The sequence below is a fragment of the Prinia subflava genome, chromosome 8 (assembly GCF_021018805.1).
Source record: "Prinia subflava isolate CZ2003 ecotype Zambia chromosome 8, Cam_Psub_1.2, whole genome shotgun sequence".
In the NCBI taxonomy this organism is placed as follows: Eukaryota; Metazoa; Chordata; class Aves; order Passeriformes; family Cisticolidae; genus Prinia; species Prinia subflava.
Genome location: NC_086254.1, coordinates 3126720 through 3153800, shown reverse-complemented (window position 1 = coordinate 3153800; position 27081 = coordinate 3126720). Strand labels below are relative to the sequence as shown.

The 27081-nt window shown below is 39.4% G+C and overlaps 1 protein-coding gene across 7 annotated transcripts in view; it reads left to right on the top strand.

Moving 5' to 3' along the window:
- The window catches only part of GTF2I (general transcription factor IIi), a 102549-nt gene that overhangs the window by 72770 nt on the left and 2698 nt on the right, over positions 1–27081 (top strand). For all 7 annotated transcript variants that reach the window (XM_063402389.1, XM_063402388.1, XM_063402387.1 and 4 more), the window contains 20 exons: positions 294–398; positions 1783–1848; positions 5689–5872; positions 7253–7305; positions 9777–9860; positions 10558–10741; positions 11031–11089; positions 12707–12778; positions 13276–13465; positions 13967–14025; positions 14672–14755; positions 15225–15320; positions 16860–16925; positions 17770–17953; positions 18798–18850; positions 19407–19517; positions 20340–20423; positions 21221–21404; positions 22332–22360; positions 23774–23875. In XM_063402389.1, the coding sequence (XP_063258459.1) occupies positions 294–398; positions 1783–1848; positions 5689–5872; positions 7253–7305; positions 9777–9860; positions 10558–10741; positions 11031–11089; positions 12707–12778; positions 13276–13465; positions 13967–14025; positions 14672–14755; positions 15225–15320; positions 16860–16925; positions 17770–17953; positions 18798–18850; positions 19407–19517; positions 20340–20423; positions 21221–21404; positions 22332–22360; positions 23774–23875 (2049 nt within the window). The remainder of the gene's footprint in view (positions 1–293; positions 399–1782; positions 1849–5688; positions 5873–7252; positions 7306–9776; positions 9861–10557; positions 10742–11030; positions 11090–12706; positions 12779–13275; positions 13466–13966; positions 14026–14671; positions 14756–15224; positions 15321–16859; positions 16926–17769; positions 17954–18797; positions 18851–19406; positions 19518–20339; positions 20424–21220; positions 21405–22331; positions 22361–23773; positions 23876–27081) is intronic.

Genomic DNA, 27081 nt, shown 5'->3' with positions numbered 1-27081 from the left:
CACCCAATCAGCAATTTAGAAAGTAGTCAGGACAAAGTGGGACTTCGACACTTAGGACTAAGTGGACACTTCTGGCATTACCTTCACTGTTTTATAATGCAGCAAGGAGAGGACTCCAACATTACCTCAACAGAAAAGTTTATATGAGAAGAGTCATTAAGTACTGCATGTTTGGTGTCCTGATAAACAGAGTTCCTTAATTCTGTTAGAGTTTCCTAAAATTCAGAACAGTTCCAGTGCTGCACATGTGTTCTCTGGATAAAAAACTGATATTTTTTTTTTTTGTCTTTAAGATAATGACCATGACTACATTCCCCGCCACAAGAGACTGAGAAGCTCCAAGTCAGCTAATGCAGCTGCCAGTAATGGGACAATTAAACCAAAAGAGTTCAATTTTGGTAAGATGGAAGATTATTTTATTTTCCTGCTTTGTTTTATGAAAAGGTTTTGGTTGATTTTGTGCTGAAGGAGTGACATATGTTAGTGCAAGCCTTCATTTCAGAGCCATGGACTCCATGGAGGTGAATTGCTGCAGTATAATCACCAGCATAGGCTACCTCTGCTGTTTTTTGTTATTTGATGTGGAAATGTAAATAGACTCACAGGAAGTTGGGATCTTTTGGTTGTGCTCTTTCGTGATCCCTTGTATTGGGTTTTCCACAGAAATGCATCCATGCACTTCAGATTACCCTCGTTTAAGATGCTTTTACTGGGATATTTTGTGTTCTTGTACCTCTCCTTTATTCTGTGATTTGGTTTAGATTTTGTTTATGGACACATTAATTGGTCTGCTTTTTAAAGTTCCATACTGTTAGGAATATGTCCTTTGACACAATATTTGTGTTTGTATTTGGAATTCTGGAAATTTAAGGAAATTTAAAAATTCTTATGGATCTATTTGTAACATGTTTACATGACAGATGTCAATTTTAGCAAAAGTGACTTAAATTTTGTGAGCTGTTTTTAAGAGATCATTAATACTAGTAGGCCATTGAGCATGTATCATTCCTTTTTGTTTAGTCAGGAGAACATAAATCCACCATTACTAGGGGAGGTGGTGCTGCAGAAGCTTTTGTTAGATACATTCTCTCAGTAGAAAAATCACCTCAGCTTTGATTGCCAGCAGTTTTGGAAGTGAAGAAGCATTGAGTTTGGGTTCAGATGGAGAGGAAAGGGAATAAAATATTAGGATGACAGTAGTTTTAGTTGAGGTTGCAGTATATAATCTCTAGTTTTAGACTATCTCAGGGCTTACCTGCCCAGAGTTGCTCTGAGTTGACTTAGTTTATCTTCTCTATGCTGTTTTTAAGAAAATTCCATATTGAGATAGCTGGTGTGCAGTTAGATTACAGTGATCTGCATCTCACAGGTTATTCAGATACCTTTACCTGAGCTTCCAAAATTGTATTGAGGATATTGGCTCCTGTGTTCACTTTGAGGTTCACATACAGAAAGTGGCACGTCTCTGTGGTATTGCCAGACCTGGTTAAAACACCAAATGAATGTGAGAAGTTTGGGGGAAAGACTTTCAGAAATTGTGGTTGTGGTTTTTTTTTAACTTCATTTAATATACAAGTTTTGGACTTAAACATTTTATTCTGTACTTTTCCTTTTTTTCTGGATGTATCCATGCATTTTAAGGTGTACTCTACCCAGCAGGCACCTGTTTGCAAGTGAGCAGTAAAAGTACACACTCCATATTCCATTTAGTGGTAACACAGATTTTACAAGAGATTCTCAGTTTTGTTCATAGTCTGACATGTCTTCCTCTTTCCTTTGCAGACAAATGGAATACACGAATTACAGACTTGAGAAAGGAAGTTGAGGACCTGTTTGAAAAAAGATATGGTATGTGTTAAACACCTTTCCAAGCCACTGCCTGTGGTCCTCTGTCACGATAAGACTGCTCTTTGGCACGCATCTTGTTGTTAGCTCAGGAGCACACCAGAACTGTGACAGCACCAAAGGGCTGAGTACTGTTAGAAGACATAAAATTGAGGAAAACAGCGTTTTTGATGAGCAGAGTAATTTCAATATGGGATATCTGTGTTTGGCACCAAAGTGCAAAACCTGATTTTGTTTTTCAGTTGTGCTCGGTCTCCTGGAGCACCTGCATGCTCACGTATCTTGGGCATCCACATTTGAGAGAGCTGTCCTTTTCTCTGCAATTACACTGAGTCCTGAAGTGAAAGAATCTTTAGAATGGCACTGAAGAAATTGATTCATTGATTGTTCATTTTTGATTATGATTGTTTTGCAGTGAAGCAAAAATTAGATATGTTAATGGCTCTTGGAAAGAAAAAGCAGCAGATGTGTTAGACTTTGGAATTCGTCTCCAAATGCTGCACTTAGATATGTTTTGTGTCCATATATCACAAACTAAAACAGCATCAGCAAAGATTTAAAAATAAATGCTGGTGTGCCTCTGCCACAAAAAGTGGAAGTGTTTTCAGAACAGACCTTGTGATTGAGAGTTACTACATGTTTGGGATGTGACTATCATCTGACATTTAAACAGCCCACTGAAAGCAACTTGCACCAAGGTAATACAGTTCAGAACCTGATTCACTGTATTTTAATTGCTCTGGAAAGGAGCATAATTCTTAGTGCATTGCTTTAATTTTGATTTTGATATTTGCATGTAGCAAAGTTGGTTTAAGAAAATTAAGGTGATTTAAGGCAGTTTAAAAGGTAGACAGTATGAAATGAGTTACCTCTCCTTATGGTATTAACGAATCCATTTCCAGCAATAGTACACTTACTGGTAGGTGTCAGTGAAAAAATAACAGTACCAACAAGCAAAACAGCAACAGGCAAAAAGCAAGAGTAAATAATCATTAAATACAAAATTACTAAATGTCTGGAAGTCCATGGCAACCACGGGAAATCCAGAATGGTGGGGTATGCCTGCCCCTTCTGGAGATGACAGCCGCCATAACCAAACTCATGGTTTGGAACACAGAGGGATGATGGCAGCAAACCCTCAGGGAGGGAGGAGCTCATGGAGCAGTTCCAGTGGCAGGTGGGAATCCTGGGGTTACCTGGGGGGCTCCAGCCTGCAGTGTCCACCTGCACTTGGCTGTGTGTCCTTCTGCCACCCACTGAATGTGCTGGTGTTGGTGCTGCAGGGAGGGGCAATGGTCCTCCCAAGTGACCTCCTGGCCGTGCTGGCTCCAGCCATGCTGCTTCCAGGAGTTCAAAAATTCATGCTGAAACAGTTCTGGATTGTTCCTGAGTTGCTGCTGTTCCTGAGCGCAGTTCCTGAGTTGCTACTGTTGCCAGCAGCAATAAAACAAAGTCAAGGGGCCAAAAGCCAAATGGCAAGAGAGAGCTTCCGTGCCTGAGGCAAAGACCAAGAGGCCAGAGAGGCAAAATCCACCACAAAAAGAGCCTGAGCTGCCTGGGAGAGCTGACTTTAAAAGCACACGTGGCCCATGTTGTTTTCTGGATGCAGGCCCTAAAGGAGACAGTAACGATTTTTGGGCACAGATACATATGGAATGCAATAACCTTTTGAGTTACTCACAAAACCAGCCTAAAAATCTTGTGTAGAGAGTATGTTAAATGCTGAGCTATTCCTGACTTTCCATAGCAGGCCATATCATATTAAAAATGATCTCCTTTTCCCTGTGCATGACAACATTTCATTGATTCACAAAACAATTCCTTATCAGACTCTCTCTTTCTAGCTCAGAAATGGCATGCAGTCTGCCATTTATGGAAATGAGTTATGGATGTCCAGAATTCCCAGAATGATTTTCAAATTTTTTGGCTTCTCTAGCTCCTAAGTGTTCTAGCATTATCAGCAACTGTAATCTGTTACAACTGACATGTCTGAAAACATAGCTTGGTGTTTTAGGTGACAACTGAATGGGATTTCTTTTAGTGACTCACAAAAATAAAGCCTATATTCAGTAGGATTTCTGTGTAAAAGCTTGTGAGATTCCAAATCTAAGAAACCTCAGTGCAGACTGTGATGCTGATGCTGTTCTTAGGCTCTCTTAACAGTATTGGCTAAAACATTTGCTGATTTAAGACAAATAGAGATTCTCACATGTGAAAACTTACTTGTTGTCAGTTAATTATTTAAACAGGCAGGATTTTTATTACTCTGAAGCTGTTCTTACTTTATGCTGAGTAAGAATTTGGATTTTAGTGACGTTCTTGATCTGTTGCCCTGAGGATTGTCTGCTGGATTTGCTGACCTTTTCACCACATAGCCACAACAACCTCCAGGACTGGGAAAAATTAATTTCTTTAAAGAGATAAAACTGAAATAAAAATCCACGTTGATGAAGGACTGGTGTGATACACAACAGAGCTATTGGTGATTGCTCTGGAGCTCCTTTGGCACAGATTTGAATAGGCTTTCATTAATGTATTTGTTAAGAGTCATCTTCAGGTCCATGTCCATCTCTAGGAATGAGTCCTCTGTCTTTCATTTTGGCCATCTTATATTTGCCAGTTGAAACCAAGTCTTGTTGAAACACCATTCTTCTTGCAATTTTCTAAAATTTTCATACCTGATTCTGATCAAAATAGAAGACTAAGACATTTTTTTAAAAAACCAATGTTTTCAAAGCTTCCCCTTTTTGTGATAAAAATCCCTAGAAATATTCTGGTTTCAGGTGGTTGAAAGGGTGTCTTACCTAAATACCTTTAACACCTAAATTGTTTTATTTCATTTAAGAATTTGCAAGTTAATGAGAGCATTTTGCATAGACAATATCTCAACCATGGGCCACTTGGATATTATGTTAAGTTGCCTGAAAAGGTGCCCTGACTAGTTTTACTTTCAGAAATGCTGCAAGACCATCACTTTACTCTAATTTGGCCTTGTTTTTTCTCACCTCAAATAATTTTTTGCATCAATTTTTTCATATCAAAACAGCAGAATGTACCAAACTATGCAGACCTGTCACATGGTAATAAAGAGTTCTTGTTGCACAGCCTACAGAATTAACATACCTTATGCATATAAAGAAATCAGCCCTTTTGGTATTTGCAAACTCTTGTGTCATTCTCCAGTATTAGCCAGCCTCATAGGTGTATTGACAATAGTCATAACTTAAAGAAAGTTGAGGTAATTTTCCAGCTGTGGCTAAGATAGTTACTTACTTTTCATTTGGTTCAAATATTTAATTAGTAGGGCCATGCTTTTTTCAGCAGTGTTAGAAGTGTGTTTTTTATTTCACTAGTGGTTCTTTGGCTTTCTAAAATTCATGGAAACTTAAGGAGTTCACTGAAAAGAGGGGATATGTGGCCATACTCCAAGGTATTAATGACTTGTAAGCCAATAGTAGTAACAAATAATAACAGAGCTAATGAACCAAAACATGCTTGGTTTATCCTTAAGTCTAGATAATTTAATCTTGCAAAATGCTCTATTAAGCAAAACCAAAATAGTGAGAATCTTCACTCTAACAGGTGCAGTCAGTTATTAAATGTTTACATAAAGGGAAAACAGGATGATGTGCATATGTATGCAGGGCTGCAGCTTGTTTACTGTGAATTGAAGTGATTTTGCTGTTAAACACAGTCCCTCACAACATGAATGCTTGCATGTTTAAATGTGCTGAGTGTTTATTGCCTATATGCTGATTATAATGTTTATCAGAGTGATATCAAACAGGTAATTGAGCAGAGCCACAAGCTAGTCTAATGTTTCATTCTCCTTTTCCCTTCAAGCTGAAGCTTTAAAAGTGGAAGGTCAAGTTCCTGTGCCATACACACACTTCCAGTCCCACATGGACGAGCTGTACGTGGAAGGGCTGCCCGAGGGGATCCCGTTCCGGCGCCCCACCACCTACGGCATTCCCCGCCTGGAGAGGATCCTGCTGGCCAAGGAGCGCATCCGCTTCGTCGTCAAAAAGTGAGGAATCAGTTCTGCACTTGTGTCTCAACATTGCTCTTTGTTTAATGCTGGTTCCACTTTGCTTCAAGGAATTCCAAACTGGTTTCTGCTGGCATATTAATTTACAGCGCTAAGGAGTAGTTTTCAGTTGATGTTCACTGATAAATTCAGCTTATCAGAGCAGTGGAACACTTGCAGTGGTGGTGGAGAGATCTCAGGACAGATCTCTTCAATATTATGGACTTCTTGTCAGGGCCGGATCTCTTTGTACTGTTCAGATCTCTGCAGCTGCAATACATGTGGAAAGCCATTGACTCTGGGATATTTGATCCTGTTTGAGGATCCTGGCCTCATTTCAGCTGATGGGTTTTTTTTATTTGCTGGAATGTGCCAAGGTGTCTGTGGCTGTATTTGTATAAAGCATTTCCCAGGGGAAGCTTGAGGCCAACACAAAGCTCCTGGTTCCTGTGGTTTAGTTGGATGTGTGTCCTTGGTGTGTCTGGAGGGAGATCAGGTAGCGCTCATGGAGACCTCAGATGGAGACTGATGGAAGTTTAAAGGAAGCTTCAGCAGTGACAGCTGATGTTTTCCTGTGTTCAGTAGGGCCTAATCCAGGAGTTTTTGAAATGGGCAGGAATCTGCTGATTGCAATGATAAGCTCAGAACTGGGGGTAGTGGCAGCCCCTGCCCCTGTGCATGCTGCCTTTACCATGGGTGCTGGTTGCTTCCTTTTGAGAGGAACACAGTCAGATTCTGTCATCCTAATGCTTGCAGATAACTAGAAGAGAGGAAGAAGTGTAGATCTAAATTTGTGTCACTTAGAATCAAATATCATACATAGATTTAATTATTTATGCAATGCTGGCACCTGCTTTTGTCAAATATGTCTTAGTTGTTAACAGAAATTAATTTATGGTGTTCATTGATTTTGAAATGTGTAACCAGAGCAGCTAAAAAACTAGTTTGGCTCTGTGAGAAACATCAAAATGTTTAATTTTTTGTTTGTTCAGCTGTGGATAAAATTAGATATATTTCTGGAAACAGAAGTGTCTGCTTTCAAGTTTATTTTTTTGGAGATTAAGTTTTTAATTTGCATCTTTATTTATGATTAAGGATATCATAGAACTCAGAGGTAAGTTTAATGGAACCTGTAGGTTACCATGAAATGTTATAGCTCCAGCAGATACAGGTATTGGGCATGAAAAATGTTTAGTCAGTAGGGTTTCAGCCACCTCTTAAAATATTTTATGTTTGCTGGAATTCAGTGCTGGGGATCATGCTGTCCTCTGTGAGGTGTTTTGGTTTTGATCCTCCAGTAAGTACTAACTTCAGGCTGTAGCTGGAGACTATTTCTCCAAGTGTCTGTCACTGTTGAAACATGTATCTTAAATCTTTCAGGCCTGAACTCCTGAAGTTGAAGGATGTTGAAGTGAACAACACAGCTCCAGTAGGTAAGTTTTCAATGTGTGAGTTGTACAAGCACTGTATGATATTCCTATTTGTCAGTCTTAGTGGTGGCTACAATTTGCTTTTACTAATAATACATCAAATAATATAAATTGCAAGCAGCTGCTCTGATGTTAAATTCTTTTTAGCTTCCTTAGCTTTTCTTTAGAGTTTTCCTATGGTTATCCAAGCTAGTGTTACTGTCAATGGATTTGATTCAGTTTGGCAGAAAGATAAACCATGAGCTAGCTAGGTGTTTGTCTTGAGATACAGAGAAAAGGAATCAATTTCCACAGCTGGTAGTGTGTACTGGATAAGGAAAATGTCTCTGCCATAGAATAATTGCTTATAGATGGGATTTTCAAAAATTAGAATAACTGAAATTCAGCAGTGAACATAGTGACATTTATTGCAACAGGATCTGATTTCCTTGGGTAATGGGGCTACATTTGCACATAGTGAGCACAGGTAAAGCATTCCAACCACTTCTGCCATCAGGAATGCTTTTCAGCAGATGCATTCTCTTACATGTCTTGTCTTCATTGAGTGTCCATCCAAAGGTAGAAAAAATGATCATGTAAAAATAAGACTTCAGGAATTGCACCTGTGAACTCATTTCCCTTCAAGTTGGCAGAAATAAGTTTAGTATGGGAAAAAAAATGTTTTGAAAAAATAGTACTTTTGCATGGGCATTAGTTGGTAAATTCTTTTCCCAGACATTTTTTTCTCTTCACTTGAGTTCTGTTGTCTCTTGGGCTTCAGGGCATATTTTAATTGTCAAAATAAACCAAGTGTAAAAGCTTGTATGCCTTAAACAACAGTTACAAGCAGATTGCTCCCAACTCTAAAATGCTAAGTGGCAACCTCACCTTGGTTGAACTGTGAAGTTTCAGTGACACCAGAGAAGTCCTTAGTTCAGACAACACAAGCATATAGGCAGTAGTATTTGCACTAGTGCAGCACCATTATGTGTATTATATAATCATAGTCTTCTGTTGTTAAAAGTATATCAAAGACTGTATTAAAGTGAATATTAAGGATCTAAATTAAGCAAAGCAGTTATACCATAAGGATGTCTGTTTAATATGTGTGCAGGAATTAAGCTTCTCCTGAGGTATAAGTTAACTTAGTGTATCAGTCTTAACCTACTGTACCTTCAAGCACGAAGTTTTACTACAAAAGTAGTAGGTAGGCTAGTAACTGAGCCTTAGCTTTAACTGAACTCTTATGTGGCTTTTAAAATTAGCCTTTTTTCTGTTCTTTTAGTCATTTTTAATATGGTTGTACTGATTGTGAAGGCAAAGCAAGTACATCGCTCAACTCATAAAACCCCTGTAGCTAAGAAAACCAGTGGAAACCAATTTTTGTGGCACAGGGTTGTGACCAGTTGGTTATATGTCTTGTCATCACCAGCTATCACTGATATTGATGGTTACATGTGACCTCTGCACCCTCTGTAAGAGAAGAGAGCATCCCTGGGAGTGTCAATAACATCTCAGGACACAGCAGCTGTCTGAGCCTCCCTTCCTCTTGGATTCCCTCTTTTCCAGCAGCACATTATCTCCTGTGCTGCTCCCTGTGCCCAGTGCCATCTCAGAGACAGAGCTGTGGAGCTGTGGAGCACCAGCCTCTGCTCTCTCAGCTCCTTGGGGCTCCATGTCCAGTTCCTGCTCTGTCTGTAGGCCCTTGTGTCCCAGCAGGAAAGGAGTGGGATGAGTATGGAACCTGTGTTTTGACTGGCAGAGGAAAAGATGATTTTCATTTACATTCCTGTGGGAAGCAGACTGGTCAGGAAGATTTTGTGGTGTCAATCCTGAAACCCTGAGGCTGATCCTGGCTGCAGGACAGAGCAGTTGGATCTCAGGAATGGCTGGGGAAGCGTGAGCTGGTGCTTGTGCTGACAGCCCAGTTGGTGCAAGTGTGGAGCACAAGTCATTGCTTTTGCATTCTGACTAAACCCACATGGTGGAAGCTGGCCAATGTCTTTTTTGAGACTGGGAAGTGTCACTTGCTGGTCACAAAGACATATTCAGGAGCAAAAAGTGATTTGTATTGTATGTACTTTGATCCCTTAAAAGCAAATTTTCATCCCACACGCATGCCTAATTCTGCACTGAATGTCAAGGTAATCCTTCAGGAAATGAAACCATTGGAAAACTATTCCTATCTCCAAGTGGAATCTGCAGTTTGGAGGTGAACGATGGAAGTATTGCAGTTCTTCAGGCCAATACACTTGTGTGTATTTTGTAGCAAGAGTGATGTCACTGATCCAGTGGAGTTTTGTCGGTTTTAGTATTCTGTCATTATTTTATGGTCATTTTTTCTAGTTCCACATTGAATCCATACTTCTTACACACAGCATTTATGTTTTACCTGAAAATGCAGGATGATTATGCATTATAGGAGGATCGTATAAACTGAACAACTGAAAATATAACCAAAATAATTAGGGAATGTTGGTTTTGTTCTGTGTCAGTCTCAAACCCAGCGAAAGAAGAGTGGTATGTCAGAGTCACCAAACTGAGAAAGGCAGTAGATCAAATCTTCTGTAAAAAGTTTGGTAAGTACAGTATTATTATTTTCTTTTCTTTATTGCTTTGTATTTCTTGAAGGTTGCTTTCATTCCTTTCTTTGAACATCTAAGAGATGTGAATGAGACCTCTGTTCAGGTATTTTTTTCAAGTCTTTAAAATTCCGCAAGGTCAGTGAAAAAGCATGTTTTCATTTACTGTTTATACAAGGTAAATTCATAGTTTAAAAAGAATTATAAGTCTTACTTATACAGCTCTTCTGATTTCTCTCGATTCCTTCCTATTCAGATTTTTTCCTTTGGTGGTGAATAAAACAGCTGTTCACTTATATCCACTGCAATATCATCATAATTAGTATTAAAACATTTCTGAATGAAGTTTTATGTTCTGTCCATTATGAAAAAATTGTCAACTTCATAAGACCTAGAATAAAATGTTTCATGATACTCTATAACAAATTAACAACTTTGAATAAAACAAATGTATTATGTCCCAGTGAGCAATCCAGTCTGGTATTGTGACTGCCCAGTAGCAGCATCGTACGATATGGCAATTTTTATACATTTTTATGTGCAGAGACTTGGGTTTTGTTGGATTTAAATGTCCTGCATTGTTCCTCATTTTAAGATCACAATTGCAACAGCCTGAGTAATTGGTATCAGCTCACTTTTAATGAAGGTTGATTGGCCAGCCTGTCCAGTTACTGGATGTATTTTGTTCCAACAGCCAAGGCTTTGGGGAGCAACGAGCCCAAAGCTGTTCCATACAAGAAGTTTGAAGCTCACCCAAATGACCTCTGTGTTGAAGGGCTGCCAGACAACGTTCCCTTCAGGAGTCCCTCCTGGTATGGAATCCCTTGCCTTGAACAAATAATTCAAGTGGCCAACAGAATAAAATTTGTGATCAAAAGGTAAGTCTAAACGTGGAGGGCTTTTAAAGAAAGAATCCAAACAAACACTTGGTTTCATTAAGCTGTGAAGCATTTGGTCATTAGTTACCAAATAGGCAAATTAAATGTGTCATGAAGTGGGCATTTGCAATCCAGACAAATATTTCAGAATATGTTTTGCATATCTATTAGCATGTTGACAAGTGTGAAAAACATAATAGAAAAACTAAACTCTTCAATTCATGTCATAATAGGTAGTAGTATTTGATTAATGTCAGGAATAAGCAGAATATTTGTGTCCTGGTTGCAGGCCAGAGCTGCTAAGTCACACTTCAACTGAAGTTATTCAGCCCAAGTCGAGCAATCAAGGTAAGAGAGGTGCTGTCTCCAATGGGAATGGAAGTGTTTGATGGGGAATGCATCAAGATCAGTGCAGCATTTTTTGAGAAGTCACCCATGTGGGATGAGTGTGCTGGCATATTCTTCATGAGGGTTGTAAGGAATAAACTGATCACTGTGAATGTGGATGGATCCCTGGATTATGAAATCCTGGTGCAGTCCCTGCTGCCCTTGAATAACTCCACTGGGTCACCTTCAGAGCCCCAGAGAGCTGGAGTTACTGTCCTGGCCTGAATCAAAGGTCTGCAGGGATCAAAATCCCTTGGGATTTCAGCTGACCCTGGGCTCTTTCAGGTCTCTGTTGGTAAGGAATTGTAGGGACTTCTTGGAAGCATGACGTGCCTTTAATGGAGAAAAATCAGTTTGGGGTTTATTTCTGAATGCCCTGAATTAAAGTGTCTTGGGACTTTCTTACTACAGGAATGTGCAATCCAGATCTCACTGGCTTTTTTAGGATTCTGAATCTGTATATAGTAAAGACACAAGCCATGATTCAGGACTTCCTATGATTTTACACACACGCAGCTTGCTGGAGGAAAAAAAAAATAAAAAGAAGGGATATGATTTAATATGATTTAATAATCATGCAAGCAGCAGTCACATCATCACAATGTATTATGGCTTTTTTGGTTTGGGTTTTTTTTGGGTGTTTTTTTGTTTGTTTGTTTGTTTGTTTTTAATTTTTATTTTAGGAAAAACCTCATATTCAGTAAGAGGGTAGTTAAATAAAAAGGCTGCAGGGGGATCTTGGCTTCGATACCTGGAGCAGCTCCTGCCCCTTGTCCTTCACTGACCTTGGTGTTCCTCTCGTGTTCTCACCCTGCTTTTCTCTGGCAGCAACTACAACTGCACCACCACTTTTTTTGTTCCTCTTTCTTTTTAAATCTTTTGTTACAGAGGCATTACCATCATTTCTAATTGGCCCAGCCTTGACCTGTGGCTTGTCCATCTTTGGAGCCACCAGGGCATGGAAGAAGCTTCTGGCAGCTTCTCACAGAAGCCACCCCTGGAACCCCCTGCTACCAAAAGCCTGGCCATGCAAAACCCCTACAATGCCATCTGTTAGAAAACAACAGTGCTTTTTATCAGACATCCTTTTCTTTCTTCTTTATCTAAGCTACAAATTGTCTGTGCTGGCTAGCACTCCGTAATTGGCCTTTATTTACAATAGACAATAGGACTAAAGATGATTTTTTAAATACTAATCAAAATGTTTAGCAAAAAAATTTTAAAATACGCATGTTCTACTCTAAAGGATGTTATTATACACTATGATTTATTAATTCTAGTTTTGTAAGAACCATTAAAATAATTCCTTCCCACATCTGAAGGCTCTGAAGAACAAGTTGTTCTGCTAGGGTCAGTGTTTGAAATTTGTAATTACATTTAAACAGATTTTTCATTATGTAGAGGTAATTACGTACATCACTTAAGCTGCTGTTAATAATCATTATTCATTGTGTGTCCCTGTCTAATCAGATGTAAATGTGTTGCTAGTTTTTATGTTCTTTTGTTGAAAGAAGTACATTCAATGTACCTCTGTATCTAGAGCTGGGTGACTCTCTGACCCTTATTTCTGGTTTTCAGCAAAAGATGACTGGAATACCAAGATCACAAAGCTGAGAAACCAAGTAGAAGATATATTTCGTTTGAAGTTTGGTAAGTTAAATACCAAATGAGCTGTTCTGTAATACTGCTGCATTTTAAAACTCCTCTGTTTAAATGTTCCTGTGTTTACTTAAGCATCAGAAGTATACCAGGACAGATATGGAAGTCTTGACTCCTCTTACCTATGTTTTACTTACTCTTTCCTCTAACTGACAGAAACGTTTTTGTAACAGCATCCTAGGCTGTGATTTTTCCCATTCTGTGGTGATTACACAAAAGCTTTGGATGAAGTTCTCAAAATAAAGCATTAGGCACTGCAGACCTATTTCAGATATTACCTATAAAAAGATGGGCCAAGTTCCCATTTTCAGTTACTCCACAGAAAATAATTGGGAATCTGTTTAAATATATTTAAATATTTCTAATTTTTTTTTTGCAGGAGGCTTGTTAGCTTTGAGTAGCAGAGCTTCTGTAAGATTCTTAAAATCACATGAGAGAAAATTTCACCCATTTAAGTTTGTAATCTATCCTTCAATCTTTATTTTCAGCCGAAGCTCTGGGGGTTTCAGAGACTTCAAAAGTGAATGTTCCCTATTCAGCATTTGAGTCACACCCTGACTCCTTGGTTGTTGAAGGCTTGCCAGAAGGGGTTCCCTTTAGGAGTCCCACATGGTTTGGAATCCCACGCCTTGAAAGAATCATCCGTGGGAGTGACAAAATCAAATTCATTATTAAGAAGTAAGTTTGTGATCTAGTTACTTTTACCTCTGATTTTGAAGTTATTTGACTTCAGTCCCAAAACCTCAAGGCTTTAAATGCTGCCTAAACTCTGCTTCCATGAAACACAAAGGATATTTTGCACGTTTGATCTCATACAAGGGCATACATTCCTCATTAAATATCTGTAGATATATGAATTGTGTATTTCATGCATCAAGAATTGAGGGAGGAAAATGTTCTTGTACCTGGAAGCTTTGTTGCTTCTTTTTCTTTCCTTTCTCTGTATTTTTTTTTGCTTGAAGTAAACCCAGAAGAAAATTGCAGAATAGAAAATACAGCTTTATGTTGGGTTTTTTTATGGTTATAGTAGATGTAGAGTCACACATGCTTCTAACAGAATTTCATTATTGAGAGCTGATGTTATGTGAATTGGAACTCAACTGAATTCCAAGAAATTGGTAACATTTTGCTGTATGGCTTGTCTTGCAATTGATTGGATTTGTTTTGTTCAATTTCTAGGCCTGAGCTTATCGCTTCCCATTTGCCTCTAAGGCTGGCTAATAAACTAAAGGCAAAAGGTAAACAATTAAATATTACTTGCTGCCATCCATTTGTAAATACTTCCTTTCTGCTTCTCTAGCAGACTGGCAGATCTTTGTGGTTGAAAAATACAGATGTTGTAAATAAAAGGCATTATTTAAAATGATCTAGCGTAGTAACCTCTAAATCTGCTATTATTTGAGAAAGACACTCAAACCATAAATGTGTCTGCTTTTTTACTTGACTATTCTAGTACAGAAAATGCAATTTGCTCAATTCTGGCACTTTTATTTCACTTCTAATGGCTTCAATAATTTTTAACCAAGAGTTATGAACTGCAGTAAATAATAATGGTGTTTTATAAGAAAAGAATAAAAGAATCTTTTGTCTGTAGAAAATTCAGATATTAGTCATTTTTTTGGGTTTTAGATAATAAAAAGTACCAAAACTCTACTTCACACTCAGGAAAAACAAAGTCTTTTGTTCTGAGCTAGTGGAAAATCTAGGAGTGTCTTCTTCAAGAGCACTAAAACTGCTTTTTAAGATTGTGAGCATCATTGTATTGTTCAGGATTTACTGTGCAGACACTGCTTAGTTCAGTCTGTTAGAATTCTTAGAATACAGCTGTTCCCTTGTTAGTTGTGCAAGATTTGTGCTTACCCCTTGTGTTCTTTTGGCTTCCAGCAATTAGTCCAAGGAATTCCAGAAGGTCACGAAGCTCTTCAGAAAATTCAAGTGTCCCAGAGATTGAAGTTACTCTTGATGACAGTATGGACGAAATAGCCTTAAATATTCTTCTGATGTTCTTTTATTATATTGTTCTGATATTTTCTGTTCTTCTAAGCTTTCATAGCCTTTAAGTAACATACACCTCATGTAGCAAGCTCTGTTGCACTTCAGGGCTCCAGATGCACTTCAATATAGACAACTTTATTTTTCCTTCTGAAACAAACTGGATACTGTGTAGATGATGTTTAAACTATTACAGTTTGACAGCTTGCTTGGGCCATTCCAAGCAGAGATGTGGGAACTGATGTAGTCCTGAGCAGAGAAAGCAGACGTGGTCAGTAGCATTAAATGCTTAGATACAACTCTAGAACTTCCTAAAGGCTTTGGTTTTATTCTACTCTTGATTCAGAATTGAAGATTTCTCTATTAATCAAGTTTGATGCATTGTTCTTTTTGTGTGATGCCTTGCTTCTGCTCTCTGAATTATATATGTAATGTCTCTTCATAGGTCCTAAAAAGGCACAAACAGCAGAGGCTCAGACTAATTCTCAAAGCAATGGCTCCAATACAAATGCAAAGCAGCTAGGAAGAGAGTTTTCTTTTGGTAAGTGCTGGGGGAATTAGCACAATGCATTCCTTTAATGTTGGGATGGGACATCTAGATTACATATCAGATATTTGGAGTTCATGTTCTGATGTACAGTTAGTGAATGACTGAAGTTCTCACTTTTGTGTACATTCAGTTCTTCATTATGTGGAGTTATGTGCATTAAGGGAAATTCTGGATGATTTGTCAGTGTGCTGTACAAATGCAGCTCAGATCCATGACTGATTCAGGTGCAGAGTCAGTTTTAGATTTTTGCTGCTCTGTTACTGCACAACGCTGCAGACCCTTAAAGGACTTTCCTGGTGGAAAGTACCACCAAGTGCAGAAACCCAGCTGAGATGAGATACTGTGCATTAATTTCATAAACCCTCCAGGGATTTGAAGTATTGACATCACTGTGCAGAGATACCTGGGTGGGATGTAGGGACCAGGAAGGATTTGAACAAACATTAGTAAGCAGTGACCTGTCAGAGCTGATTGTGTGATTGCCATGGTTGACCTCTCCAGTTCTGGAAAATGAGTAAAGGAAAAGCTGGACAGGACTGAAGGTCATGCAGTTCATGAGTGTAGAGCAGAGTTTTTTGGCCATGGAGGCCCAGGCCTGTTAGTGCAGTGCTCTCAACAGGAATCTCAGTATTGAAAGCAGGGTCAATTTGCAGTCCAGAAAAACTCTTTGTTGTCAAGTGAGATGAGTGACTGCATTCAAAGGAACTGTAAGTAGTTCTGTGTCTCACTAAACCTTTTTTTCAGCATACTTACATTCTCAGTTTATTTGCTTATGTGTCTGTAGGAATTGGTTGTTACTTGTTTTATCTTTTTTGTGCTGTATGCTTTCTTTTTAGCTCTACATATAAGAATGGAATTATTTACTCTTACCAAGCCAATTGAGAATGAATGAGATACTGATTTGGCACGGGTGATATTTGTATTCAGAGTTGCATACAGTTTTCTTGGACTTTCCTGTTGCTGTTAGACCTAGGCATTTTTTTTTATCTGGAACTTTTTTAAACTTCAGTCTGAGGTTTTAGTTTTGTAGAGAAGCCATGGCCCACTTAGTGCAGCCACAAGTAAACCAAGTTCAGTAATTGCTGTGATGGCTGTCAGAAACAAAATGCCAATCCAGATGGACATTTAATTTCACCACTAAAGTAGAAACTGTGCTGGAGAAAGTCTTCAGGAGAGAGGCATGTGTTTCAGGGCTGTGTCACTGAACATATGAGGAACTTTCTGCCACTGTTTTAGGTGCTGATTCAGATGAGTAAATTTAATGCTATCTGATAGGAAATTTGGATCACTCTTGGATTAATTTAGCTTTTAATCACCTTTGCTTTATCTAGTGGCAGTATCTTTCAAAGCTTCAGGAAAATGGGGATTGATGTGGAAATAGTTTTGCAGAATCAAAGCTGTTTTGCACATTTTTACTGCCGTAGTAAATTGCTAATCAAGCATAATTTATTAAACATTTATTAAAATGTTATTCGAAGACTGATTCATTGTGTGAGTGTTGTTCTAATTCTTCCAATTTCTTCCTGACAGAGGCATGGAATGCCAAAATCAATGACTTAAAGCAGAGAGTTGAAAATCTTTTTAATGAAAAATGTGGTATGTTTATTGATTCCTTTTTACTGAGATACCTTTCTTATGAACATACATGATGTATGAGAGGTGCTCATGTTTATTCCAGAGGTCCTGCAGTCCTTGTGCACCTCACAGTTTCCCATCTGGGTTCATTCTCATGTGCTTGCAATCCAGTGTCACATTTCCACTCGTTGTTTTACTTGGGTTTGAAAATGGAGAAGTTGTAGTTGGATTGCAGTTTGTTTAATGATGCACAGACAGAGTGGTGATTCCACATGATTCCACAGAGTGGAATTCCAGAGTGATTCCACATACTGGCACATCATTTGAAGCTTTCATCACACTCTTATCAATGGGACTCTGTATGACTCTGCATGACTCCAAACAGGTTATGGGTTGTGGGTGGTATCTGCAGAAATGTGCTCCATTTTATTCCAGCACTTCCAGTGCAGGCTGTTTGGGAACTGGTGACTTTTGGAAGTAATGGCTTCTCATTACTCTTCTGAGTGTGGGATTCTGAACAAGATTTTGAACTAATCTCACCTGCCCTTGGTGCTGTTCTCTGGAAGAAAAAGAGGCAGAATGCACTGCCTTCAACAAAGCTGCACACAAACAGGATAGTCTTGTATGCAGACCAAGCCAGTGGCGTGAGCTGGCTGCAAATTACTAATTTTCAGCAAATTATGGTGAGATTTACTGCAACAGAATGAGTTACGTTTGAAACTTAATTTTCTTCCTGCATACTCACCAAAAAAGGCAAAGCCTGCTGGTTCTTCCTAATTGAGTGTGTATGTGCCAACTACTCATTTATACCTGAGGTATTCTATTTCTCCGTGCCTGGTGCCTCACCTGCTCTGTTGCATTTCAGGGGAAGCTCTGGGGCTCAGTGAGCCAGTGAAGGTTCCATATGCCCTGTTTGACTCCTCCCCAGAGGATTTCTACGTGGAGGGATTACCTGACGGGGTGCCCTTCCGCCAGCCTTCGACTTTTGGGATTCCAAGACTAGAGAAGATCCTGAGAAATAAATCCAAAATAAGATTTATTATTAAAAAGTATGTCTTTGATAATGTGTTCTATGAGAATTGAAATGTAGACCAAAAAATGAACTTGTGTTGCCAAATTGCTAAATTATTCTATAAAATACACACTGGAATATTTTAGTACTTGAGGAAATGATTGGAAAGCTCTTGTGCAAGTGGAACAAGATACAATAATCTCTTTGTTCTGAAAGACTCCTAGAGTTTGTTGTGAGAGGAAGAGCAAGTCCATATTTCTTAATCCATCACAATTATCACATCACTGGTTTAGTTCCTACTGCAAGGAGCACTTATGGGCTACTCCTAAAGCTTGCTGGTTGTGTATTGAGAGCTGAGGAGTGCAGATTATTTTAATGAGGGCTCTAAGAATTTTCTTTCTTTTGCCTAGAACAGATTTAGATACTCCTGTGCCAGTGCAGAAACAATGGCAACAGAAGTTACAAGGACAGGTAGTGACAGAACAAGGGAGAATTGCTTTAAACTGACAGAGAGCAGGGTTAAATTAGGTATTTGGGAGAAATTTTCACTGGGAGGTGGTGAGGCCCTGACCCAGGCTGCCCAGAGCAGCTGTGGCTGCCCCATCCCTGGAAGTGTCCAAGGCCAGGTTGGATGGGGCTTGGAGCAACCTGGGACAGTGGAAGGTGTCCCTTCCACTGGCTCTCTGAGCTTTAGGTTCTTTCAACCCAAACCAGTCTAAGATTCTGTGATTCTGTGAAGTTATGGAGCCTCTGAGTCACTGCATTCTTGACAGTCTGTTTGGCTGAGAGGATAACAGTTACCATTTATACAAAGTGGGATTTTCTTTAATGTTGATGTTATAATTTTATTATTGTATGTAAAATGTTCAATCTGTTTGCAGGCCTGAGAAGGTTGAGGAAGCTCTCAAAGAAATGTCTGATACAAGCCCCCAAAGTGAGTTTTGCAACTGCTTAAGTTTCTAGATAACAATTTATTTCAAGGGTCAAATATTAATTATGAGAGCAGCATGGTGTTAATAAGTTCCTGAAAGATTATTCTACATTGCAGTTGCTTGGTTTGTTTGCTTGTTTGTTTTTAAGATGGGAAAAGCCTTTACCAGTTACAGTTTAAAAATAGCTCTAACAAGGGAGCATTAATTTTTTCAAGTTATTCAGAAATAACTGCGCCTCGAATGTATTCTTTACTACATTCTATCAAAGTGTAGCCAGTAATGTAGGATTCACAGGAGTTATTCAGGTCTTGAGGTAAATGATTTGCTCCTAGTATGTAGCTCACCTAAATGACACAGGCACCAGAGACAGGAGTGCAGATAGCCAGTGGAGAATTGGGTCAGGTAGGTAAGTCATGGAATAAATGCTCCCATTGGGAAACTGAAACTAGGTCCTCTTTGAAAACTTTGCCAATATTTGTTATTTTGCAATATTTTCTTTATAGATGAGACTGAAGATTTTGAGCTCTCTGTAAATGTTTTCTAAATTAATCCTCTTAGGAAAAGATAATTCCTCCAGTAAAGCCAATACAGCAAGGACCACAAAAAACACAGTAGTGAGCAAAGCTGAAAATGTTGAAGACCTAAACATCGTTCAGGTGACCCTACCAGGTGTGTATACTGCTGGTTTCACATCACACTACTTGTGCTTGTATTCTTCATGATATCTGTTTAGTTTGATAAAGCTTTTTCCTACAGTCAAGCTGGTTTGCTGAAATAGAGTCAAGAAAGAACATAAGTTACCTTTTGGTTTTGCTGAGATGTTAAATGTTAATTAACACTCATTAATATATCTCATCAGTGACAACTCTAGAATATTCTTAGTCCAACCACCTGTTAAGAAGTATCCACATTTTTATGATGCAATAACTTAAATACTGATTTTCAGTTCTTGGCAGTTTCCAGATGTCACTGTACTTGAACTGAATTGAATGACCCTGCAGGCTGAACTGCTTTGTCTTAACACTGATTACTGTGCTATGGCCATCTGCTGAATGATCACTTTGATTTTACCTTTACATACCACTCTATGTTCCATAAGAAAGTAAAATACAATTAGTTGGTTTAATTTACTTCACAAAATCATCTCTAGACATCTCTAGATTCAGTCCTGGAAGTGTTCAGGGCCAGACTGAATGGGACTTGGAGCAACCTGATCTAGGGGAAGGTGTCCCTGCCCATGGCAGGATTTGGAACTGGATGATCTTTAAGGTCTCTTCCAAATTAAAACCATTCTAGGATTCTGTAATTTCTTGGCAACCATCTATTTTTGTGTATTTCTACAATTACATGTTACTACTTAAATGAGGAACAAAATCAGTGCCTGTTTAGAAGCTCTTGGATATGCCTGCTTTAGTAAACATGCAGGGTTAAAACATCTTCAGGGGGGAAATTCGTGCTTAATTTTCATGCTATTCTAACAATTTCTTCCAGGTGATGAAAGTGAGCAGCTGCCAAAAGTAGAAAATGCCAGACAATTGAGAGAGCAAGTAAATGATCTTTTTAGCCAGAAATTTGGTAATTGCCTCTTACTCCCCATTTTTATATAGGTGTGGGTGCGATTAATGTTGTTCATACTGAAGTTACTGAATGAATATTCACTCACAGTGAATGATATATATGGTCATTAAAATGAACAAATTTGAGAATTGTATATGAATGTTGTGCTTTGATTCAAAAAAGATTTTTTTGTAAGTGATATAGCCAGTTTGGTGTTTTAAACAGAATCCTTAGAGTCTAGATTGCTTCATGGTTCCCCTTCCCTTTTCCTGTTTTCTGTGTCAACATGGATGAAGTATTTATTTTGCTGGCAGTCCATGGTTCTTCTCAGGGCTTCATAATCCTCTCCTCTTAATACTTGGGATTAGAGTAATTTTTAAAATGCAATTTAACTTTTTGCTGTGTGTAGTTTTGTTTGGTTTTTTACTTTGCACTGTGCAGTAGTAATGACTTGGGTTTCCTTATCTGAAATTCCTTCACTTGTGCTGTGTTGAATTGCTTTTCACAGCATTGCAGGAAATGCTTTGTTTTCCTTCATGCAGCTGTCTCCTTTTATGTCCTGTTCTGTACCATTCTCCAATAGCAGAATCTGTGCTCTTCCCATGTGGAAGTGTCAGGGTTGGGGTTGTGACCAAGGCTTTCATAGTGATGTTCATGGGTGTTTTCCAGAACCTCATTGTCCAGTGAATTTTCATAGTTTCAGATCTGATAGAATGCATGGCTTGAATTTTGTTTCTTAATCATCTGAGGACTTTTTTTTCAGCGTAATCATAAATCCTCTAGGTTTGAAAATAAATACAACCTCTCTCACTTAGGTGAAGCCATTGGTATGAATTTTCCTGTGAAAGTTCCATACAGAAAAATCACTAACAACCCTGGCAGTGTGTTGGTGGATGGACTGCCCCCAGGAGTGGCATTTAAAGCACCCAGTTATCTGGAAATGAGCTCAATGAGGAAGATTTTGGAATCAGCAGAGTTTATCAAGTTTACTATCATTAGGTATGTAGTTGCCATTTATTAGATTGTGAATACAGCCCCATAGCTGGAATAAATCTGAGAGAATAGAAGTTGTAGTACATCTTTAAATAGGTGTTGGCTCTTTTTGGATAACTATATCAGGTCAAATGAAGCCCAGATGTTCCTGGCATGAATGAAGGAGGACATGTCCAATTTAGTGTGACAAAAGACATACCACTAATACTGCTTAGTACAGCAAGGTGTCTTTTGAGTTAAAATCTAATTACAATGTACAAAAGTCCTATCGTTTCCTGGGCCTTGCTCTCCCAGTCAGAATATCAAGTTTTGAGACAAGTCCAGACCTCACTGGTTTCTATTCAATATTTAAAAATACAATATTGTCCAATTATAGTATAAGAGAATTTCATTTGTATGTGTATATCTCCACAGCCATATACAGACACACACACACATCTCCAATGTTGATTTGTATGCATAAAGCAGAACAGATCAAATTTTGGAATCATTCTGAGGAGGAGTTGAAAATAAAAATTATAACTTCTGTAACTTCTCAAATAATAGATGACTTCACAAGAGTTTAAAAGCTTCAGTTTATCTTTAGAGAGAAATTTCTTAAATAGATTTTACTAAGGGGTCTGAATTCCCAACCCTAATCATGACATATTCTAACCAAAAGGACTTAGATGTGGTTTTGAATTGAACCCTGAAGAAGAGCTGACCCCTTGCTAAGTAGCAGTGACCAAGGGAAGGGTTTAGCTCTTCCCATATACTTTTCAAAATGCTAGTTTTGAAGAACCAAAGTGCCCAAGAGCTGCTATTCCTTCTGTTTTACTTAACATTCTTTTCATTTTTTAGTATGATCTCTGTTATAGAAGTTATGGGGAGGTTACACTGGGAGGAAATGCCATGCAGTGCATTTTAGAACCAGTAATTTATTTTTTTTTTCAGGCCGTTCCCAGGACTTGTAATTAACGATCGTAAGTATTGATGAGACTGATGACAAATGTATTTTTGTAACCTACCAAGATTCATTTTCTACACTGTGTGTTAGTGGCAGAGGCCCCAAGTTGTTAAGGTCTCTGTTTATCTCTTGACTGTGTATTTCTCATTAGGATTTCCTGACTAAACATTTATGTACAGTTAACTTGAGGGCAGGGGGATAAATTTACATTTAAATAGCGTAAGATTAGCATTGACTTGATATGAAAATGCAAGACTCTGATTTTGTATTTTTCAGCTGCAGAGTCCCAATGAAATTCAGGATCCTGAGTGAGCAACACACTCACATGAGAGTTCCTATGTTGTAGGGTTAAATCCATCACAGTAGCAGTTAGGAAGCAACAGCTTTCCAGTAGCTGCACAACCCTGTTCCAGTAAAAAATTCTGCATTCTGCTGAAACTGTAACTTTTTTGAGAGGCAGACTGTAGTTAGCTGAAGTGCCATGGCCAGTTTTGCCCTGACAATGAGATTGTTTGGGGTAGTGGAAGGGAAATGTATCATGTTTTGGTTGCTCAAATAATTGTGACGTGCTTGTTAGATGTAATTTAGGAGAAAAAAAACAAACGACAAAGACTGTCACTACAGTGTCCCTTGTGTTGTGTTCTTTGTGAGCCAATGTCAGATTAGAAACTCAGAGGCCAAATAACCTGTCACAAATTGGCCTTACCCAGCTTGAGCCTTAGCAACTCAGTGTTTGTTCAAAATTCAACTCAGTGTTTGTTCAAATACACTCAGCCACCAGTGTATTCCAGCTGACAAGCTGAGGTCTGTGCACTGCAAGTGTGAGATGTTCTCAAGAAGATGTTGTAGGCAGTGACTCCCACTGACCTGCTCACAGACCTGGGTGCACTTGTGAGGTGGGAGAGAGGTCTCTTTGCAAGTCTCTTTTTTACTTGCCTTCCAGGCAAGTAAATGTATATATAAATGTATAAATAGTATTTGCAGGGAATTCGGTCAGAAATGAAAGAATGCATTGAACTGATGTCAGTTCAGCATGAGTTGTCAACATTTGTTGGGACTGGGGGAGCAGGTTGGTCATGGGCCACATGAGGTTGGGCATTATCTGTATCCACTAATTATGATCTAAATCATCTGATACTGATGGATACCAAGGTGAATGAGTAAAAGGCTCTGAGCTAAACTGCTTATAAGTATGATGTTTTATTCTTCATCTGAAGAACATGTGGAAACTTAAAAGGAAATTTTTGGTGCTCACAGGCAAGACAGGGAACATTTTTCCTGTGACAGAAAAAACTGAATGACATTTCAATCACAGTGTTAGTACCCTACTCACGGGACAAGTTTCAGGATTTGCAGATTCAAAGGTTTTCCTTGGTGCATGTGAGCTATTTTCACTGTGAAATAAAACAATGTTCATTTCTATTCTTAGAGCTGCTAGAAGAAACTGAAGCAGGAGCACCAGCAGCAGCACCAGCAGCAGCACCTGCAGCAGCACCTGCAGCAGCACCTGCAGCAGCCACAGCACTACCAGGTGATGCAGAGTGTGAGAGGTCCCTGCAGGAGGGGTGGGGTGTGGAGTTCTGCAGATTACTGGCAGATGCCATTAGCAGTCATGTCCTGGGGATAAGGTGCTCATGCTGAGCCATTTCATTTTGAGAAATGATGTGCAACACTTTAATAGCTGTTGAACATTCATGGGAAGTGCCTCTACTGTTTTCAAGCTGTGTCATTGGTGTGTCCCTTGATTTGATTTTTACAGATGATGAATGAGTAAGCTGGGAAGAAAGATTAGTGGGGCAATGTGTAAAGGCAATTCAGTGTCCCTTTATTAATGTCTGCCCAACTCAGATGTGTGCATGTACAGCCAAGTGAAGTTTGCCTGCATAGCTGGCAGTGGGGTCTGGATGTGATTTCTGCCTGCTGCCAAGCTCTGTAACCCCTGCTAGACTGACTGCACACACATCACCTGCCTTAGTCTGAACAGAGAACTTCGCTTTGGGCTGTGAATTAACTAAAGGAAATGTGCTGGGCAACTGCAGTTTGATCCAATACAGCTTCCAAATGTTCATATACCTTTTAAAAATGTCTATCCTAAGTTGGTGTGGTGCAGGGAAAACTTCTGCAATTGACTGAATAAATCATTACACAAAGAAACTGGGAAACTAAGATCAAAAATCTGACAGACATTTTAACAGTAAGGGACACTTGTATGATGAAAATTATTACAGAGGAAACTGCTGGGTCCACTGTTTACATGTGGAGGTGTGGGAGGAAGGAGATTAACTGCTGGAGGTCTGTGAGTTTGCTGTAGCCTGTTGGTCCTTAACATATGCAGTGTTAAAAAGGTTAAATGGTTTTCCCAGAACATGTTCATCTATAACTCATGCAGAGATAGGAGAAAATCAGGATGGAATTAAAGCATACTTCTTGTCCTCTGCTATGCACCTTCCCACTCTCCCCCAAAGTACACATACTTGCCATCAAAGACAGTGCTTAGAAGTGGTGACTCTTTCTTTAAGCTGTTCCAAATTTGGTGTATTCTGTGCAAATGCTCATTATGTTGTTGTGGGTCTTGGTGATATGTCTGCCACAGTGAACCATTCTTAGAAGAGAAAGTGTTACATAGTTGAATGTGATAAATGTTCGGGGGGTTTTTTATGTTTTATTGCAAACTGCAGAAAGCTACACAAATTTATGCCAGATAAAGAGATATGAGTCTGATTGTTAAAGAAAAATGAGGTGCTTTTTTCAGGGAAAACGTAATTTCCCTAATGTGATTCATCTTGTTGAAACTATATTCATATTCATTTGACTGTTTTTTTCATTTAAGAGCCATCTGAACCAAGCCAAATAGAAGTAACTCTAGGAGGGATTTGTCTTCAGTTATTATCAACAAATGTTTTTAAGTAATGCTGAACAAAGTTGCATCTGTTTCTAAAGTCAGGTCAACCAAAACCAAGGAAAGGTCTGTTATTGGTTCCAGGCACATTTCTTCATTTACAGTAATATCATGCTGCATCATGTGAAAAATACTTAGCAGCAAAAAATCATTTAGATAATTTTACAAAGGAGTTTTATGGATTTTTTGTGGTTGGTGAGTCATGCCTATCCGTAGACTCTGAGTGACTGTTCATATCCTGAGTGATGCATCCAGTTATTCAACACAGTGGTTTCCACAATTGGTTCATGTGAGGAATTGCCATCATCAGGAACTCTGAATGCCATGTTGGACACACTGTGGTGGGGGCAAGGGAGTGGAGTACTGTTGTTCCTCTAGCACTTAAACTCTGGAAAACATCCAACTTTCCTGTTGTGCAAGGATATACTTGAGTTGTATCCTTTTCAGATAGATGATGGAATCATTTAGTTTGGAAAAGCCTTCTAAAAGCATCGAGTCAAACAGTGGCCCCAGCACTGCCAAGCTCACCATTAAACCACCTCTCCAAGTGCCACATCTCCATGGCTTTTAAATGCCTCCAAGGACGGGCAGCCCTGCCAGGCCGTGACAGCGCTTTTGGTGCAGAAGTGTTTTCTGTTACAAAGATACCTGTAAGGCCAAGGCAGCTGTAGGTTTTGTATCCCCCATGTGATTCTGCGAGGTGTTGGTGCATTAGAAATGCTGAACTGACCTGGGGGCTGGGGTGGTGGTGTCTGCAGTGTGCTCTGCTGCTGTGAGTGCTGCCTCTGCTCTACCCCAGCCTGTCAGCACGGCCCTGCATGGCCACAGCTGGCTGTGCTGTGGTTCCAGGGTGCTCCAGGGTGCTGGGGTGGTTTGCTGGGCTGCTGCTTTCATGCCAGAAGGGTTCACTGATGTGTCTGTGCCAGCTTGATGGCAACACAGCCACCAGCCCTGTGTCAGCACTTCCCATCTGGACACTCTCAACTTTGGTTCATTGCCAAATCCTGCTTACATTGCCCCAAAAGAGAACACAGCAAATCTCAGTGCTCCTGTTCTTCTGTAGCCCTTTCCATGGAAATTCCCTTTCCAGTCTCCATTGCTTCACTTTCCCTGTCATGTCACTTATCACCGCGAGGCCTAACCAGAAATGAGACTGGGGAGACAGATCTGGGTGGACAGAGCATGCAGGGCAGAAGACAAACTTTATTTACAAAACCCCACTTTTATACATTTCTTATGAGGCCTATGGATTGGAGGATGGAATTCCCACCTCCCCACCACATTGGTCAAAGGAGGCTGTCATTCAACCTCCCCTTCTCCTTGAGAAGGAATTCATAACAAGGGCAGTGTTTACAAAACATGGTCCTGTGTTTACATTCCCGAGTGTGAGAAACTGCACATTTCTCCTTTAATATGAACGCTCGGCAAACCAGGAAAAACTTCATAGCAACAGTCACTGAACTCTGAGCCAAGCCAAGCGAACATTCTCAACCAGAATGAGTGTTACAGGCTGAGTTACAGGTTCACTCCAAGGGTTTTAAGTCAGCCTTTCTTGGAGTATGGACTGACCCTGTTGCAGCAATCCAGACAGAAAGAAGGCAAACGTTAGAGTCACAGCAGAGCTGAGCTGCAGATTTTAAACTCACGGTTATGAAGGCTGGAACGTCAGATGTCCTTATCATACCAAAACTCTATGAGATTGCTGAAGCTGGATGATGCAGGAGAAAGACAGTTGTTCCTGAATACTGTCACATGGAGGAAATCCAGCTGTGGGCCTTCATTGTGATGGTCTGCAAGAGACAGAAAAGCACAGTTATAAATTTGTCATCCCAAACTTG